Here is a 20,121-nt window from a genome sequence, read left to right on the forward strand (position 1 = left end):
AAATTATTATAAAAAAAATGTTAAAGGAACTTCAGAGAAGAGGAGTTCAGTGTTGCTTCGGCTGATTTAGCCAGAGGGAGTCTCCCTTATGAGAGTCTTCTGCCTAGCATGACTGAAATACCGATCTGATACCACGTTGACTGGCCTTCTGTAGGCCAAAATTCCTTTGGATAGGCCTTTTTGTGGGCTACCATGATCTTGAAGTGTTAGCTTGCTCTTCATGGCTTAGATAAAGCACAAGTAGTCTCAGTATAGTTCCTCAAGGGATGGGTGATGGCATATCTCAGGAGGTGCTGAGACAGAGGTTGTCCAGGCCTTAATATCTAGGCCACAGAATCTTGTATGAGGTGAAGGAAGTAGGTGCGGACCAGCTAAAATGCAAGAGAATTACTGGGCTTCTCACATAAAATGATGGGTTCTGTGCTGATGACAGCCACCGAAGAGCATAATCTTTGGATTCTGAACGGGAGATCCATGAAAACATGGATCAGTAGCACTCAGAAAATGCACATCAACTGATAGGATTGTTCAGAAAGGCATAAAGAACAAAATAGTCTGCAGCCTTGTAACACTATAAATGTTTCATCTTTCATGCGCACCTGAAATAAATAGGAGAAAAAATACAGAAAGGATGCTGAGCTAAGAGCAAGGAAATGCATGAAGACTGCTTAATGTATCTGTCTTTGAGGGATAGTAACAGCTGTGTCATCAGCAACTGGACAATTCCAGTTCTTGATTTTAAACTTGTGAGTTTTTCCTCCTATTCTTGTCCCAGAAGAGAACATACGCCATCAGCTACTCTGTCTCTGCATGACCTGTGGTAATTGGTTAATTCTCTCTGCTTACCTAGATTTTCTTAAACGTGACTGGACCATGAGCCATTCCTAATCAATTTTCACCTATTTGATGACCATGGGAGCAGATTTGCAGGTCTGACAGGCAGCTAGAGCCTACAGAGTCTGTGCCATTCTGTGCCAGCTGAGCATCTGCCTGTGCGTTATTCCACTGTATTGGGAACTGACTAAATGAATGCTTTAAAAGTAGTATTTGGCATCACTTAAAGAATTATATAGGTACAGTGAAAGGAGGAGCTCTGCATTGCTGTGAAATAACCCTTTCTCCTCTTGTTGTGTCTTGGGGTTTAGATGATATTACTGAGTATCTCTATTAAGCATACTTTCAACACGGGTGTTTTTCTCACAAGAGCAAGCACCAGGATTTATAACAAGTATTTCTAACATCAGTATCTATGATTCTGGGAGCTGATGATGGCTACTCATGCAGTTACATTTCCAGGCCAGTCTCTGTGTAAAGTTTTCAGATGGCCATAGTATTCGGTAAGTGAAATTTCTACTTGCAAGTTGTTGCTTTTAAGCTTTTTGAAAGTTCATCTTTGTGTGATCACTTCTTGCTCCTCCCAAACCCACTCATCTGAGTGAGAAAGTCTTGTCTTCTAGTATCTGAAGCATCTGGTCTTTTACTTGGAACAGACAAATTCATTCGGTCAAGGGATGGAAGCAATACTCGGGATCTGATCTATCAGTGTAAACCAACATTGCTCAGCAGTGATTTGATGCCCAGCTTAGTCAGTGTTCCATATGAACTGTCGGCCTGCTGAGGCTAGAGTTCAGCAAATACATTAAGCTGGTGCCGCTGCTGAGATAAGTGTTCCCACTCTACTCTTGCTCCTGACCTTTCACAATCCTAGCTAGAAAGTTATTTTCTGCTTTTGTTTTCAACCTGGGCTTTAAGGCTGCATTCAAAACCAGGACTAGAACAGCAACAGTGTTGTGAAGCAGGGTAAGGGCAGGTTTTGGTTTGGACAAGCTCTGCTTGTTGGGATGTGCAAACCGAGAGTTCTAACAAAATCCTTTGTTGTGTCTCAAATCTGGAAGATTGCACTTGTATCACTAGTACATTTTGCATCCCTTAAAAACCATACTGAAAAAAAATTAAAAATACCCCCCCCCCCTCCCCCCCCTTTTATATCTTTAGGTCAGCAGTGCCTTCCCTAATATGAAGTGGACTAATTTTAGTCTGCTTTTGCTATATCATCTTAATTTGTTCAGTTAGCCAGGGACAAGCAGGTGGAACTTCTTTACATACCAGAAACCACTGTCATTTGCTATTATCTGTTTAACAGGGAAGGTGTAACTTTCCCTTGTATATACTTTGGAGAGTGAATATGAAAGTGAGTTAAAAAAGCTCTAATTCACACTTCTTGGCAGATTTAGCTGAGGTGGCAGAAAGGTTATTGCTTGTTGATATTACTGTGGATGGGAAGGTTTATCAGCTACCAGATTTAAATCTTAACAGTTTTTAGGCAGAACTCTGAATCACTCTGTGTAGGCCTTGTCATTGTGGGAAACAGTCTAAAATAGCAGTTGTGAATATCAACTAAGTACTGCTAATCTGCTCTGTAAACATCTCTTGTGGTTTGTCCTGGTGCATTTTTGAACTGGGTGAAATTCAGTCATGGAGTGGAATGGCTTTGGTTTTGTGTAACATAATTACGTCTGTACACAGAGCAGTGGAAGAGCACCATACGTGTTTTAATCATGTTAGCATTGACAGAAATAGCTTCCCTATTCAACTAACTTCTAAGACTTGAATTGAAAGCCTGAAAACTGAGATACCACAGGTAGTTATATTTTCTGTTCTCTTTTCTTCCATCGCAGTTAGAGCAGCAATGTACAGAACTTGTCAGTGGCAAAGAAGAAACCAAAGTAGAGAACACCAAGCTGAAGCTGACTAACCAGGAGCTGCTGAGAGACCTGGAGAAAACGTCTCATGAATTAAGCCTGGCTCAACAACAGTTACAGGTGCTTCAGGAGGAGGCATCAAGACTACATGAGGAGAAAGAAATGTAAGTCTCCAGCTGCAGTGGTTCTAGTGCATTTGCTTAGCATGCCAGTGAGCTTCCTTCTCAGGGTATTCAGTGCTGTGATTTAAGATTGTGTCTTAAGCAGAAACCACCAGCAAAGCCAAGCCAAGTGCAGTTCTAGTCATTTTCCCCCAAGTAATTCAGCATGTTTTCTGTAGCATATCTGACTTCTACAGAATCTTTTTGCTACTTTTTCAAAATGTCAGGGTTCTCGTACCCCCATTTGTTGAGGGTGTTTGGAATTAAAAATCCATTTAACTGGTTAAAAATTGTCTTAGTTTGGAAATACCAGTGGGATTCCTTACAGAAATTGCAGTTGTGGCACATGATGCTTCATCCTCCTCAAAACCAAGTCTGTCTGAAACTTGTTTCTCAGAATATACTCTGGCTATGAGACAGCTAGGATGTGCTTCTTTTCTTCATCAAAAGCAAGTCTGGTACATAATTGCTGACCAAGGTCCCTGGCCAGCAAGATAAAATGTAGATTTTGGAGCTAAATTCCAATTCGCCCAAGGCCTAATGGCAATCCAGAACCATCATTTTGGGGTTTCCAGTTCAAATGTTTTGGACTTCAGATTCTGCCTCCGAATTAAAAAGTATTTTTCAAGAAGAACTATTTAAAAATTGTATTTTGAGGGATAGAAATGGCCCATTAAATAACAGATCAATCTACCTGTCTTGCTTCAGCTTTTTACACACGGCAAAAGTTACATTACTCTGAAGCTGTAATTGGCAGAAATGTTCACTGAAGTCCATTTAAAGGAAGATAGTTTTAAGAAAAGGCTCAGGGATCTGCAAAACCTTCTTGTTGCCAATGGAGAACACATGGATACCAGACCGTGGTGCATATCTTGCCAGACTCTATACATTTCAGCGATGAAGTATGTAAAACAGAGCTGTGGCTATTTGGCATATTTCAGGATAGAGCAGAATATTAGATCAATGTCATGTTCTTTTCCTGTTAAGTTTTGGCCAAACTCTACTTAGTTACTACTAATTTAATTTTTCTTGAGGGTATAAATAATGACTGTTGTTGATAAATGATTGTTGAAGAACAGCCGCTGCGTTTAGAACGCTATTGTTAGGTTTGCATGTTTAATGTGTGTTTTGGAAGTAGACAGAAATATTCCTCCTCAAGGTAGTTTGTTTCCTCTTTGAGGCCTCTCTTTTCAGATCCGGAGCAAAGACTGTGGAGTGATCTGGTTTTAAAGCTACAGAGGAAATCTGCCCAGTGGTCAGACTGCTGAATAATACTACTGCATTTACAGAGCACTTTGGATTCAATAGTGTTTTATGGAATTAGAGCTCAGCCCTACTCAACTGCACCTGCAGTGTTGCTTTAAACATCTGTATCAGTCTGGTAAGACCTGAGCTGTTGAAGCAGGTGTGATGTTCAGACTGCACAGGAAGAACTTGAGGCTTCACTGAAAGGCAAAAAAACATCTAAGGCCAGACACAGAGTCAGAGTAAATGGTGTAAATTAGTGTAAAAATCTGAGACACTGTGTCCAATGTTTAAGGCTGCATAACTGTTTAAAGTCAGGAACTAACAAGAAATTGTAGGGATTGTGGATGCATGAGCCTGACATGGTTCCAGCAGCAAGATAAACTAATTTTGGATAAAATGTCTTTAGTGGCCATGAGTGAGAAGATTTTCAGCAGTATGTCTTCTCTGAATGATGCAAGTGGCAGTATCAGTATATATTAAGCTCTCTGGATGAAGAAATTATAAAGCAATATTTTTTTTTAAGAACCTCTACTCCTTCCTCTGCTAACTCAAACTGCTGTGGTACTGTGGGCCTTAAACTGAATGAATTTTTTGAAAATGAGTAACCGTTCGTGCAGAATAAAGTCTACAGGTTTGGAGAAGCTGAAGTCTCAAATGTGGATACTCCTAGGGGGAAGCATTTTAGCAATGTGGTTACCCTAGTTAGAACTATTTTATTTCTTTTCATACAGGGAAGTGTACCGGGTGACAGAAACCTTACAGAGAGAGAAATCAGGACTTCTGAAGCAGCTGGATTTTTTAAGGTAACACAGACCTTATATTCAAGAACTTCTTGCATTATTCTGAAGAGGTACATTAAAGGATGAAATCATGTTGGGCTGTGTGCTGGGTGTAGGTGGCCAGGTGCTGGCAGGGGGGCTGCAGGGGTGGCCTCTGTGCCAGAGAGGAGCAGCTGGGGCTGCCCCGTGCTGGCCACAGCCTGTTCTTGCATACAGTAGAAGGCAGTCCACATGAAAGTTTTGTCTTGTTTTGGCAATTCAGTATTGTAGGACAATCTCCGTTCCAAAAGTCAAGAACAGAACAATGGTGAACTGATCCAAGCTGGTTCTGTGGTAGAAGCCCGGCCAGAGGAGACTTGAAGGCTCTTACTAAAAGGCTCTGTTCTTTCTGCAGTGATGGGAGTACAGCCAGAATAAAGATTCTTTCCCCAAAATGTTTATTTGTAAAATTATATCAAAACGTAGTTAGCTGATTTTCTCTGTAACATTTCTATATTGGTAGGCTTCAGATTTTGGACTTGTGTTCAGACAGTTGTAACCCCTTGTTTGCTCAGTGGTAAGTTTGTGCGGGCTATAGATTGTACTTGCCTATAGGCCTTCATTCACTGCATTTCCTTCGTGAGGCCTCATTGTAAAGCTACCTAAAAAGTTACCATGCTTGAGGAAAGGGTCTTACTCTGCAGTGTGTTTCCCGTAGGCCACTCCATGTGGTGTGCTCTTGCCTGCTGCTGGTAATGGGGCCATAGACAGAAACATCTGACAGCAGAGGCTGTTTCTGTTCGCCGTGGCTGTAATGGCTGCTCAGTCTCTTTTGCGGCCAGGCCAGCGATAGAAGGAGACAATGAATGATGTACTAAGCAGGTGTGTTGTCAGATCTGATCAGAGCTGGCCGATTGCCTGGGATCTCCATTTCCTGACATTTTCATCTTTTTTGCATAATAAATGGAATATGGATGTTTTTGTAGGGAGGCTTTTCCGTGGCAGCCGCAACTGTGGTGAGGGACAGAACTGGCCTTTACAGCTGTCACCAGATGAATAGACGTGGTGTTCCTCACAGCCTCTCCACATTATGACATCATCTTTACTGTGAAAAGTTTTAAGCGTTCTAATTTAGAGTGAGTGAAGGCATATTGACCAGAACGGATATCTGTGTGTTAGGGCATTTGTTTTGATAAAGTACAGAATGAGGGCTGTACGCCAGCTGGCTTCAGTTAGCATAGCCCTACTGGAGATTCAGTGGCCCAGACAGGGAACTGGCTGTGGTGAGAATATAAATAAGCATGATCAAGGGTGGAGATAAGCCAAATTAAAGTGTGTTTGTCTTGCCTTTTGCATGGCAGCTGTCCAGTTTGTTAGTTCTGAGTTCCAAGTACTTGGCCTCAGTGTTTCTTCTATTTGTGTTGTCTTTGCAGGGAGAGGAACAAACATCTGAAAGATGAACGTGACATATTTTTACAGGTAAACAACCATTCTTCTCAAACCCAGTGTTGAGCAAACACCTATCAGAACAGCCTCAAAACAAGGGGGTCAGAAGGCTGTGCAGAGGACAGACTCTTGTGCTACTTAAATCTTGCCCAATTCTTAATTTATATTGTCTTTTTTCTCACTTGAGAATAAGATTTTTAAATTTGCTGAATGGTTTTAAGAGCTACATTTTTATAATTATAAAGTTGGAGCTATCTTGAGGGAGATGAATTTATTTTTATAAGAAGCTAAAGATGCAATCATAAGAGGATCAAATAACCTAAAATTTGAGCAACTAAATCATGTCGATCTATTCAGACAGGAGTAGCTAATATCCTGAAACGTTTATGCAGTAGTACAATATCTGAGTACCCGAATCAGTGCTGGAATACTTAGCGGTACTGGGTAAGAGCAGATCACGTGATTTTTTTTATCCAGCAGCAGAGAATGGGCACCTAAGGAGTTCCACAAGTACCCTGGCTTAAGGAGACTAAAGCACTTGCATACATTGGTTTGTGTTCTTTGTCCTACAAGAAGCTGCTAATGTGAAAAATATATCTATTGACTTCTTTTCATAACATTATGTTGTTCTATTGTGATCTACTTAGTTTACAAAGCAGCTGAATTCTTGCAGGACCTGGTGTTTCCATGTTCTGATTGTTTATAAATCAGGATTTTGAAGCATTTATGCCTCTAGGACTTCTTCTGCAGTTTTTTTCTTTCATATTCATTGTATTATTTAAGCATTAGGCATGAAGGCAGTTAACCATAGTGAACAACAAGTGTAAATTAGTAAGAAGTACTATGTATTTATGCAGAAATGCAGAACAAGTGTTCCGAAAGCCAGCTGGAAGCAAAGATCAGGCTCTGTCATTGGGAAATACATAGAGGGCAAGGTGCTGCCTAACAGGTAAGAACTTTTTTTCATGTGTTCCCTGTTTGAGTACAATGAGGCTTATAAAAAGATTATGTGGAATGTTTTCTTTCTGATACCTTTGGACTTTACAAAGCATGTATTTCTGAAGTGTGTCACTAAAAGATTACTGTACTCTGTAAGAGATTTGGAAATAAAGGGACAATTTTTCATGTAAAACAAGTGTACCGTCTGCAAAAGCCAGAGACTTCCCCGTTGTGGATGAGTGTATGTTGGGAGGCACAGAGGTTTACCCATTACCCTGTGTTGATGTGGTACAATGACCTCGGTAATGCTCTGAAAGAGTATACCTGCTCCCCTCTCATTGTAGAGGACAGCAGACCTGTTGTTAAGTATGGGCTGTAGAAACAGTAAAAACATGGAGGATTTAATTCTCAACTGTGCAGCTGTACACTTGAAATCAACAGGAACAAGATGGTGATCTTGGTGAAACATTAGCATTTTTCCCTTGAGACAAGAGGAGCTGGAAAGACTAGTATTTCACTTTGAAATAGCAGCTGAGACAACGTCCTTGCAGGCATAGGGCCATGAACTGCAAGGAGGGAAAGATTTCAGAGACAAAGTTAAGTAAGTTCAGTACTGAGAAGTGGAGCATAACTGTCAAAAGCAATTATGGCACAAAAATCACAGGAAAATTTAGGTGGGAAGGACATTGGTCTCTAGTCCAATCTCCAACAGGGGTAACTCCAGAACTAGATAAGGTTGCTGAGGGCCTTGTTCAGTTGAGGATTTTGAATATCTGGATGGAGGTCCTATAGCCTCTTCAGGCACCTCTTCCCTTGCTGCAGCAGTCTTATGAAGAAGGTTAGTTCCCTGTATCATGTCAGCATTTCTTTTAGTGCAATTTTCATATGTAGTCGTTGTGCCCACCTGAGAAGACTATGGATCTATTTTATCTACTCCCCCCCTTCTGTTGAATCCCCGCTTAGCCTTTTTATCATCCATATTAAACAAACCCATCTCTCTCCTACCTGCTAAAGAGAGAATTAAGTTATACATAGAAAGAGGTGGGGGTATTTTGTTCTTCCAGAATAGGGGAGGAAGGGGAGGAGAGCAATTTACTTCACCTGTTCCACAAGGTTATAAATGAGGATAATCTTACGTTTTGCATTCTGGTTCAGATTTTCCCCAAAAGTTACTAGCTTTCCCCATGATACTTATAATTATCGAGCACGCTATATATACACAGATTGTATGACGAGCTGACTTTCCAGTAGACATTAGACTGAATCTACTATGTCTTCTGTGAGTAGTAAAAAACATGGGAGATTAAATTCAATTACACTAGAATAAATCAATAGGAATGTAGGTCCAATATATATTTGTGATGCACTTACTTTTTTCTCTGTCTAGCCATTCATTTGAAGATGATGATGTTTTCAATAACTCAAAGAGAAGGAATTCTGCTGGACTGAATAGAATTCTCTCTGTGGAGCCTGATGCTGGAGCCACTGGAGAAATGTCTAAAGCATTGCATCTCCAAAGAATAATATCAATTGAGGAAGATCATCTGCCCCAGCTTCTTGACAGGCTGGTTGATAACCAGCTGAACAGATGGACTGGAGAAGATGAGAATACTTCTGAGATGGAAATGGATAAGAAAAATGCAGAACATTCAATGGAACACTCACTGTCATGTTCTAGAGAGCAGCCTGTAGGGAAGGAAACGCTGTCAAATGTAAGGGGGATAAGGGGACCTCACCTTGAGTATTGTGTGAGGTTCTGGGCCACACAATTTAAGAAGGATGTGCAGGTCCTTGACTGCATCCAGAGGAGGGCAACAAAACTGGTGAAAGGGCTGGAGGTCATGTCCTGTGAGGAGCAGCTGAGGACTTTGGATTGGTCTAGTTTGGGGGAAAGGAGGCTGAGGCGTGACCTCCTTGCTCTCTACAGCTCCTAGGGGAGGGGAAGTAGAGAGGGAGGTGATGATCTCTTCTCCCTGGGATCCAGTGATAGGACACGTGGGAATGGTTCAAAGCTGTGTTGGAGAGGGTCAGACTTGATATTAGGAAACAATTATTTACTGCGAGGGTGGTCACACACTGGACCAGGCTTCAGAGAGGTGGTCGATGCCCCATGCCTGTCGGTGTTTCAGGGGCATTTGGACAATGCCCTTAATAATATGCTTTAGCTTTTGATGAGCCCTGAAGTGGTCGGGCAGTTGGACTAGATGATCCTTGTAGGTCCCTCCCAACTGAAACTATTCTATTCTAAAGGACCTTGGAAAACATGAAATAGTGTTGAAAGGTGATGCATTATTCTTAGAATTTAAAATGATTTAGTTTTCTGGTATTAAGTTAAAGCATGACAAATTCAGCCATTGCATGAAGAGGGAGACAGAAATACACTGCAGATAGATGTTGAAGGTGCAAGAAGAGAAATTCACCCTGAATGGAGTATGTACGTAGACTTAGATCTGAAAGACTTTAGGAAAAGTGACGTTAAGCATTCTAACAGATGGCGCAAAAAGATCCACTGAAAGATAGTGGTTGTCTAAAAAAAGAAGCAACGTTTTGTTTTGTTTTGTTTTTTTAAAGTTGGAGGCTTTTTTTGCCAAAAAATGACATTGCTCATGTTCTGATACTTTTGAGTCAGCTTTGGTAGCTGTTTACACTATCTGGGAAATAATGGGAGCAAATATCTTTACTTTTTAATTATTATTTGAGAAGACTTTTAATTAGCAAATTGAAATGCAGATGTATTTATTTTCAGCTCTAGCTTGTATGTGCACATTAACAATGAATTCACCATGCAGTAAGAATCCTCAAAACAATATGCTGGAAGGTACATTTCTTGGACTGTAAAGTTTTTCTTGCACTGCTGTTGCTTCAGAGCTAGCTGTGCTTGTTTTCTAATTTTAGCATCATTGTTAAGTGTTACTCATTTTTAGATTCTTGAAGCACATACTGAAAAGATTAAAGTATAGGAAAAATAGGTATGTTCAGTCATAATTATATAGTTCTTTTAGAAGAAGCAAGCATATCTTTAAAATTATGATAGAATTATGCCATGGTTACATAATAACTTCTAAGTGGTACATTTTATTAAAAAGTCTAGGGCACAGAACAGAGCTTCATCCTTTCAAATTATTTAATATATTGCATCCTTTTTGCTTGCTATATGACTTATTTTGTATCACATTTTTGAAGTGTGGTGTCATTGGACTTCAGGACAGCAAAAGCCAGGTCATCCATGAGGTCCATCTAGGAAAAACCTATCCTGCCTGCTCTGTTTTGGCAGCCATGCCCCTTGCAAGCGTATCCTCTCAGTTGAGTAGGAACTGGGCATTCCCTCAGGTCTTGTTTCTTACAATTTTTTTTTTCTCCCCTCAAAACAGTTGAGAACAAGCAGGGAGGGGAGAGAAGAAATCATAAAAAATCTCCTGTCTAGTTGAAAACATTTTATTTTTTTTCAGTTTCTAAAGAAACATTGTGAGGGTAAATAAGAAGTTAAGTTCCAAGGTCACTTAGAACTGGGAATTCAATTTAATTTTTTTCTCCTATGAAATTTCAGTGCCTTAGCCCAGCCCTCAGTTTGGGTTGGGTTTTCGCTTGTTTTTTAAAGTTTAGTTTACAAAAAACAGCAGAATGCTCCTTTCCGATAAACTCTGTTGTCTATGTGGCAGTGGAAGATGTGCATGGGCCTCTGTGGGTCCTCTTGGCCTGCTGACTAGGCCTGCCAACAGCCGTCCAATTGATGGCATTCCATTGCTTAGGGCAGCCTCTAGGCTATCTAAGTGTCTGACCACTGCCATTCGTGTGAGTAGTGCCTCATCTCCTTCCGTGCACCAGCTGGAGTCTGAATTTCTCATGTGGCTTTGTGCTTCCTACATGATGGCTCTGGGGGTCACCACAGTTTGACTATGAGATTTAGACATCAGAAATGATCTTGTTCCATACAGTGCTTGCACGCAGATTCCCTGTCCTGACAGCATGCCAGGGCTGGGAGGGGTGGTATTCAATTAGGAAGTGTTTTTCAGGGAAACTGCGTGTAATCCTCAACTGGAGCTGCAGAAAATTTCAGTAAAAGAACTCTGTGCTTGCTGCATCATGAGTTAGGAGGTGTGAGTTTCAGGGCCATATATCAACTAGACTGTCTTCTCCAGCCACTCCTTCTCTCCCTTCATGCTTTGCTGCTCAAAGGATCTGCAGCATAAAGGAGTGTAGGATCTAGAAATACTCGTGCAATGATTCCATGGAGTTGTTACATATGTAGCTCAGATATGAAGTCTTGTCTTTGTTTTGCGCTAGGAAGATGAAGGATCTGAGACAACTTGTATTTTTCAATTCTTTGCCATTTGCGTTCATGTAGTCTACATGGCTTTGTATTCCTGCATTCCATGGTCTCATTGCTTACTATACTGAACTCGGGCTCCTAGCTGCTGCCATTAAGCCTTTCTGATCACCATGGATGCACAGTCATTTAGCTGCTAATGCATCGTGTAGGCAAGTAGAACCAACGTACATTTTTTTTCTCCTTTTAGAAATGAAAAGGTCCGTGTCCATCCTATGGCAGGGTGACTTCTGAAAGTGTCTGAGAATTTGCAGCAGTATGTGAGGCCAGCAACTGGTTTTTTATCTGGGACTTAAATATTCTACCTGACTGTTATCTGAGTGGCTATGAAGGTGAAGCTGCAGTTAGCATGAGCAGAAATGTGATTGGGAAAACCACTGAAAGAACCATAATGGAAATTAAAGCAAGAGTTTTCCATCCAAAACCTTTGCCTGAGATGCAGTTCCTCTCCCCTCGGTTCTTTCAGTATGGAATATGAACCACTATGACTATATCTGCCATCTTCCACATGTGTGTTAAATTGCACAAAAGCTAGGTGTATTACTTAACCTGGCTACTGTTTATATGAAGGCCACTTGAAAGACACATCTAGGGAAGACTTTTTCAGACTGCGTTGTAAACTAAAGTAAATTTACATCCCACTGCTATTCCATTTTTCCATCAGCGCTTTGTTGAACCAGACAGAAGTAGCTCATCCCTTAGTATAGTGTTCAAATGAATGAAGTTTGATTAAGGTTATTTTCAGAAGTTGACTTGATACATCTCAAGGAAAAATAACTGCCTATTATGTTGGGAGTTGAGCTGAAGGCCTCAGGTGTCTTTGAGTCTTAGTGCTACAGAGGGGTGTGTATGACCGCCAGGGACAAGGTATTTCAGGTCATGTTAGTCCATATATATGTAGTTATTGTTCTCAGAAGCATTGTGAAAATGGTACCAAGCTTATGATTGTACGCTAACCTGTTTGATTTCCCAGAGCATAGAGACTAATAAAATGGGAATGTTTTTCATCAGAACTGATAATGTGCTTTATATAGGTGTATGTGTATTACTAGCAACCTATAGTTGCAGTGGAGTTTGGGATTTTAATAGAAAAGGATAAGTGAACAATGAGATAAGACATTTCTGTATAATTGTAATGGGTTATTAGCCCAGCTCATGAGAAATGCATGTATTTTTTTGTCCCCAAAATTTACAGCAGTGAATAATTTATTTTCTTTTTTTCATACTAAGGAAGACAGCAGCTTAAGTTTGTATTTATTCTTGTTCCCCATCAAGTACAGCTCTGTATTGTTTCTGCTTCTTTCTGTAAGATTTCAGTATAGTTGTAGAAAACATTTGCAAGGCCAGACTTCAGTGTCTCATTCAAAGGACTGTTGGGCAGTGAGTTCAGCTTCTTGAAGTCAGCAGTCTGGGAAATTCTGTACCTCAAATGGGTCTTGTCTTCCCTCCCCTGCCCTCCTTTCCTGTCCCTCCTCACAATCTCCACCAACAAACTAATGGTGGGAGTTTCATGAGTTTTGATTTGCAGGGATGAACATAAACTGTTTATGAACATAAACTGTTTTGTTTTGGCAATTCCATGTATTTTTCAATGCAGTGTCACATCATGGTTCATATTCAGTATACTTCCAGTTCTCAGTCTAAATCACTTCAAATGATGTGGAAAGATGCATGACAATATCTGAAATACCGAGTTATTTTAAGAAACAGAATGTTGCTTTATGAGTAATGGAGAAACACGGCAGGATAAAATTTCTTCTTTCTCTTGTCTCAGTTAGCCTTCAAGAAAAGGCAAATTGGAGAGACAATAGGACAGTTGGATACTAATGTTTGCTCTTACTTGAAGGAAGAGGGAATAAACTCTGTCCCAGACCGCTTATTCAAGATTGTTTTTGTGGGCAATTCGAGTGTTGGAAAGACTTCATTCTTAAGGCGATTTTGTGAAGATCGTTTTTTCCCAGGCACAGCTGCTACTGTAGGTAAGTTTAAGAAACATGATGATGATTATTATTATTATTGTTCCAAAATTACTTAGCAGCTTCTACTGAGATCAGGCCCTGTGTTATAAAACAGATGTTGCATAAGTAGACATGCAAAGTGAGTTCTCCTAAACTGGGAAGCAGATAATTGATGGAGGGGTTTCAGGATAGGTTCTGTACTGAAATCCTGGCAGCACTGAAATAAATCAGAAAAATCCTGTTGATTTCAGTGAAGCTAGAATTTCCTCATAGATCTCATTTTCTGAAACTGATATATTATCCTCTGGACTGTGCTGTACTAACCTTCCCACCTCTGTATCCCATCTCTATCCCTCTAAGTAATCTGGTTTTGTTTTAAAGAGAAAGTAGAGCATCTGACTTACATTTGAAGATTTAGCATTATACTAAGCACCAAAGAAAAACGTTGAACTAGTGTTTTGAAAGCCAAACATTTCAAAGCCTACATTGTACTTACATTGCCTGATACTGTAAACCAAGCTTTCAGAAGTCAGACACATAATCAAGGTACAAAACTTAAAATATAGGTTATTGCAGTGCCTCTGAGTTACTGTAAATGACCAACTTCATTATACTTAGCGTGTATTTAGGCCTTACTTATTCTGCAGCATATATGAAATAAAACTTGTTCACAATAAAAGGTATTTAAATTAATGGACTTGTCTTACATTTCTGACATTCATGTAAGCTGTAGGTACCTTGACTTGGAGGGTAAAGACACCTGAGTTTAAATTTCTACTGGTATGTTGAGAGTCTAAGCTCATATCAGTCAGAAAGATCTAAGATCTTAGCACAGGGATTTAAATTAAGGCTGGCACTGTAAGGTGGTCTTCAGCTCTGCTCTGGGAGAGAGCAAGTCTCCTGGGTGTCCTGCCAGGGTGAAACAGGCACTTGAGTACCAAATAGTATCTCAGATAGCACTAGGTGTCTGTGAGCAAACAGTTGAATTCTACCCCACGATCTTCTCCAAATCAGTCCAGTCAGAGGAGCCTATGGACCAATTAATCTGACCCTTGATGCCTACTTCAGGGTGAGCTTAATAATTTCCTAGAACCTTAGTTCTTCATTGACTAGATTTTCATTAACTGTAATGGGAACTTAGACACCTATGCAATTGTCTACTTTTAAGAGTCTGGTGCTACAACCTATCATTGTTGTCCTGTCAATGTCTGATAGGCTTCTCTTGACTCTGGGGTCTTACACAGCGTGTGCAGTTGCCTGGAGCTTCCAGAGGAAAAGAACAGGAATGTGTCTCGCCTCTTTATCTTTTGGCTGGTCTTCCGGTGTTCTTGCAAACACAATGGCAAGAAAGTATTTGTCATAGCTTTGATTTAGTGTTCACATCAATGATTTTCACAGGTGTAGACTATGGCTGGCAAGATACAGACAGTTGAAAAGTCAAGTGAACAACCTGGAGAAGATTATTCTCATTGAATTTCTGTAGAGTAGCTCAAATTTCTTCCCTTGATATATAAGCAATAGATATATTCCCCACCCAGATTTCTTAATTGCCCATTGAAGGAGTGTGGGCTTGGATGCTGCTTCATTAATGCCAGAGGTAAAAATCCCATTGATGTGGAAAATGGCCCCAAAGATATCGTTGATGATACTGAGATCCCTTCCAACCTAATTATTCTGTGATTCTACAGTATAGCATGATATAAGAAAGTGCAGGTTGTAATTAGGAAGAGGCAGTGAATGATTAATATTTAAGACTCTAATTATTGTTACAAATAGCCAGAAGATACTTACATCATCGCAGGTTAGGGGAATTGGGAGAGGATTAATTTAAAAGTTTAGATAAATTATTTTTTTTCTCACTTCCATTTAGCTACATAATAATTAGGTGACTAATTCTGATTCAGCTTGTCTTTCATATTCTGAAGAGGGGAGGAGGTTCTCCGTGTATTCAGTCCATCTATCTTCAGCATTTGTCCTAGGTCCCACTGTCCCCTTAGTGTGCTGCCTTGTGTTTTTCCACTGACTGTAGAAGGTGCCTATGTGGCTAGCTCAGCCTAGACAATGGGTTATACGGCATGAACTCCAAGCTAAATGGCTTAGACTGCTGTGGGCTGTCAAATAGACCCTTGGCTCGTGTACCCTCATTTGGAAAGTTACTTATCTTACAGCTTTTAAAAAACGAACTACTCTGTTAATGTTCAGTATTTTATCGCTGAAGAACTTCTGGCAAATAAAAGCTCTTACCATTCTCTGATAGACATAATGTAGTACCTATCTTGTTACCTTTCTGGAATTGTTGCTGTTTGCTGGATCAGGTTTTCAAAAATCAAACTGAGCGTATAAAGAGCCAACCTACCTTGTGTTTCTGTTGTAGGTGTGGATTACAGTGTGAAAACCGTCAGAGTAGATAATACCCAGGTAGCCCTGCAACTGTGGGACACTGCTGGCCAGGAACGGTGAGAAACATTGTTGTGGTTTAACCCTGGTAGTTAGCTGAGCGCCACACAACTGCTCGCTTACTCCCCCATCCCACTGGAAAATCAGAAGGCTGAAAGTGAGAAAACGTATTGGTTGAAATAAAGACAGTTTAATAATTAAAACAAAAACCCAAAACCACCACCAGTAAAAAAAAAAAAAAAAAAAAAAAAAAAAAAAAAAAAAAGAAACAAGCCCAAGAAAAAAAAGTCATGCAAAAAAGCGCAGTTATGTACCACCACTTAATACTAACCCATCAATGCCCAGCCATCCCCTGAGCAGCTGCAGCCTCAGCCAGCAGCCTCAGCCAACATCCTCCTTCCCTGCCTCACTTTTATTGCTGAGCACAGTGTCGTACGGGGTGGAATATCCATTTGGTCAGTTGGGGTCAGCTGTCCCAGGTGTGTTCCCCTCCCATTTGACTGGTGGGGCAGTCTGAGAAGCAGAAATGGCCTTGACACTGTGTAAACACTGTTGAGCAGTAACTGAAACGGTGTGTTACTATCACTGTTTTCATCACAGATCCAAAACATAGCCCCATACAAGCTGGTATGATTGAATTTAACTCTATCCCAGCCAAAACCAGCACACAGTGTAAGATTTTGCTTTGAATCATCTGTTTAGTAGGCATGGGACCTAATCCTGCTTCTTGGGAGAGGAACAAATATAGGAGTATTCCTTATAGAGCCAGTGAATTCACAGTTTAGATCCTTCCCTGGCAGCTATAATGTGCTGATTTGGTGCTAAGTTTCCATTGAAAAACTGCCAATCTGCAAAAGAGATTCTTATTAAGCTCTTAAAAGTTTAGTATCACACAATTTCTTTAGGAGGAAGGCTGATGTTAAAATGTACCTAGAATAGAAAATGCCTTAATATTTTAAAAAGGGCTTTTTTCACCAAAACAATTCCATTGCAGTTGAACTCATGAGTTTTTTTCTAAGTTTTCAGTGGTAACTTCCTTCCCTATCTCCTCACCTGTGGTGTAGTTTTCTATTACTAAAAGCAAGGATTATAATGATGATCAACATTTTCTACAAGAAGCTTGGGTAAACAGCCCCAAACAGAAATCTAGCTACCTAGGCAGAGCACTTTCTGAGGGAAAATTTCTGCTCCAAGCTTAAAAGAGGATGGGAGAATGTGAGATCCACAGCTAATTATCCAGACTAGTCTAGAATCAATTGAAGAAGGTAAAGAGAAGTTTTCCAAACACTTTCTTTTGAAAAATAGTTTTTTGCCAAGTTGATTTGCTGTTGCAGTAATTTGTGGTAGTAGTATCCTCCATGAATCTTCTGCTGAATGTGAAAAGGGGTCTGAGGGTTCAGGAAGAATGGGATTGCCTACCACCGTTCATAATAAGCCTCACCTTTCAACAGGGTCTGCAGTGAATATCAGTATGACAGCTTCTTCTTTGTCTAGTAAATGGAATTTTAGAATACCCTTGTAAACCAAATTAACAGGGGTTTAACACTTACTAAGACTAGGTGATGAAAATAAACTGTATGGCAACATCTTCCTTTGGGGGGAGGGGGAGTTGTGGGGAGTGGGGTACTATAAAATTCTACTTATATTGACAGATTGCTACTTCTGTTGAAGAGAGCTATAAACAGGTTCTCTACTTGTAGGTACCGAAGTATTACCAAGCAGTTTTTCAGAAAAGCCGATGGTGTCATTGTGATGTATGATATAACAGCAAGAGACACATTCACAGCTGTCAAGCAGTGGCTGATAAGCATCGAGGTAACATGACATAACTTGAAATCTAAACTGGTGTCGTTATTCTGTATCTTTTTCTGGAGGCGGGAGAGGCATTAGCAGGGCAAAGCACAGAGAGCAGCATGTTTCTTGTGTTGTCACAATTACATTTTTATTGATGACTTTGGTCTGCGCAGTTACCAGTAAAGCTGTTTTTATAATTTCCATGTCTATGAAAATAATGACAGTTCTAGACTTGTAAGGACTTAAAATGAGTAGTAGGGAAGTCCAGGATGGAGTCCTTTGATTTCTCATAAAGACTGATGACTCCCATTGGATTGCCACTAGCACTGAGAGGTGTTTTGGATCGGTGATGATGGTCTGATGATCACTGATCATCACTAGCAATTTGACAACCAAGTATTTAGCTCAGAGGAAGTTGACTGTTATGAACAAAAGCCATAAACTTAAAAGTATAGTATCTATATTAGTGCCATAAAACTGTTTCATGACAGACAGTTCAGTTTCCTGGAGATTGTCCTTTCAACCACATGAAAGCAAAATCATAGCCCATGCCACCGAGTGGCTTCAGTTAATTAAAAATGCTCTTTTTTTTCTTTTGGTATATCTCTGTTGTGCATAGACAACATGTTGAGACTGCAAGCAGCTGAATTTGCTTGTGGCAAAAAACAAACAAAAAAGCCCCCTGCAGCTGCTGCTATAAAGGACAGAGTTGCTAGAGAGAAGAAAGTATGACTTCCTATTTGTTCGCTATTGCAGAGTATTGTTGCTGAAAAAGTAGGGGACGAATTGGTACGTGAAGATCATTTAGTCTGGTTTTATTGGGCATGTGTTCTAGTATAGTACACTTTTCTGTAGTGGGCAGTGGGTGACTGTAAGTTGAAATTTAGGAATTTCATCTAGGACTCACTGATTCAAATATTTCCAAACAGTTATTCCTCACCTGAGTAGCTTTACTGAAGTAGTAGTAGCATGCATTTTGTAAGAAAAGGCCTTTATTAAATATATGATCTTAACAAATCAGTGATTGTTGTAATTCAGGATTGTAAATGCTAGAGAATTCCAGGTTTTGATCCAGAAAAATCGAATATTATGGTCAAAATCTGTAATAGTTGACTCATCGTTACTAACTAATTTTGTATGCTACAAACTATTGTTAGGTTGAAGGCTTACAGATGAGTGCATTTACTGCTGCAGCATTCAGCCCACTTATCAACGTACTCATTGTGATAATTCTAATCATTTTCAGAATGAATTTTGATTCGTGCATATTCTATGTATTTTTGGGGGCCTATTCTGTATATCTCTTCGCTACTTTATGTAATTTATTTGGCATAATTGTACCCAGATGTCATTATTTTCCTGTTAATGTAATTAGAAAAGCAGTGGCTATAAACATGTAATGTCAGAGCCTGTGTAGTGTGGTAGTTGCCTCTCTCCCGTTTTAGTATAAAGTCTAATGAATTTTTGTGCTATTATTAAAAAGTGCCACATGAGTGCGATCTCTAGCATTCTGTATTTTTATGCCTTTTATCTATCTTTAATTCCTGACATGTTTGTAAGTAAAGTGGCACGTACCTGGCTCATGTGTGATGTCTCAAACATCTTGTTGCAGTGTGACATTTGTTATTTTGTATCCTCTTGATCTGTGATTTTTTTTTTTTTTTTTTTAAAGACAATGCCTCAGTTGGTATTTATTCTTTGTTCTGCAGGAGGCAACTGGGGAGAATGTACCTGTGCTTTTGTTGTGTAATAAAACTGATAATGAAACAGAACGTGAGGTCCCTATGGGAATGGGAGAGCTTCTTGCTAAGGTACTATACTTGGAGGGGAACCCCTTACAAAACTTGAAGGGGAAGATTTTAAAATGGAATCTCAGTGTGTCTAAATTCATAGAAACACAGTTGATTTTGATCAGACAAGTATTTTTTAGGATTAGGAACCTTTTCATCGTTTCAGCTCTTGGTAATGTAAGTGCTGATAATTTTAGTAGTTATAAAACTGTGTAGATTAAAAAACCAAAATGTGAGCGATGCAGAAAATCTTTAAGAATTCACTCTCATTGTCTCCCTCCTCTCTTTCTCCCCTCCTCTGTCTCTTTTTCTTTGTTCTCTCTTTCTCTCTATTTTTTTCCTCCCTTCTCTTTTTCTCTTTTTTTCTCTTCTCTGTGGAGGGATTCTTAACGGAGAGATAATTTGGGAACCTTTCCCCCCCTCCTACCTCCTGTAAAACCACAGAAGACCATCTGTTACTCCTATGGTAGGAGTAGAAAACATGTTTACTTTTAGTAATTTCCCATCAAGGAGATAAAATAAGTAGAGTTCGCAGTCTGCATGTACCCGAGCACTGGTGACCCATGGGCCATAATTTAAGCGTTACGAGACTGCAGATAGC

General features: G+C 39.9%; 1 protein-coding gene across 2 annotated transcripts in view; it reads left to right on the forward strand.

Annotated features, from left to right (window-relative positions):
• CRACR2A (calcium release activated channel regulator 2A) overlaps positions 1-20,121 on the forward strand; it is a 60,729-nt gene that overhangs the window by 34,701 nt on the left and 5,907 nt on the right. Inside the window, exons 8-16 of one of the 2 annotated variants that reach the window (XM_037390095.1) lie at positions 2,679-2,866; positions 4,843-4,914; positions 6,303-6,348; positions 7,173-7,264; positions 8,642-8,966; positions 13,356-13,560; positions 15,914-15,995; positions 17,637-17,751; positions 19,440-19,541. In XM_037390095.1, the coding sequence (XP_037245992.1) occupies positions 2,679-2,866; positions 4,843-4,914; positions 6,303-6,348; positions 7,173-7,264; positions 8,642-8,966; positions 13,356-13,560; positions 15,914-15,995; positions 17,637-17,751; positions 19,440-19,541 (1,227 nt within the window). The remainder of the gene's footprint in view (positions 1-2,678; positions 2,867-4,842; positions 4,915-6,302; positions 6,349-7,172; positions 7,265-8,641; positions 8,967-13,355; positions 13,561-15,913; positions 15,996-17,636; positions 17,752-19,439; positions 19,542-20,121) is intronic. The other variant, XM_037390096.1, reaches the window with a different exon arrangement.

The sequence above is a fragment of the Falco rusticolus genome, chromosome 5 (assembly GCF_015220075.1).
Source record: "Falco rusticolus isolate bFalRus1 chromosome 5, bFalRus1.pri, whole genome shotgun sequence".
Taxonomy (NCBI): domain Eukaryota; kingdom Metazoa; phylum Chordata; class Aves; order Falconiformes; family Falconidae; genus Falco; species Falco rusticolus.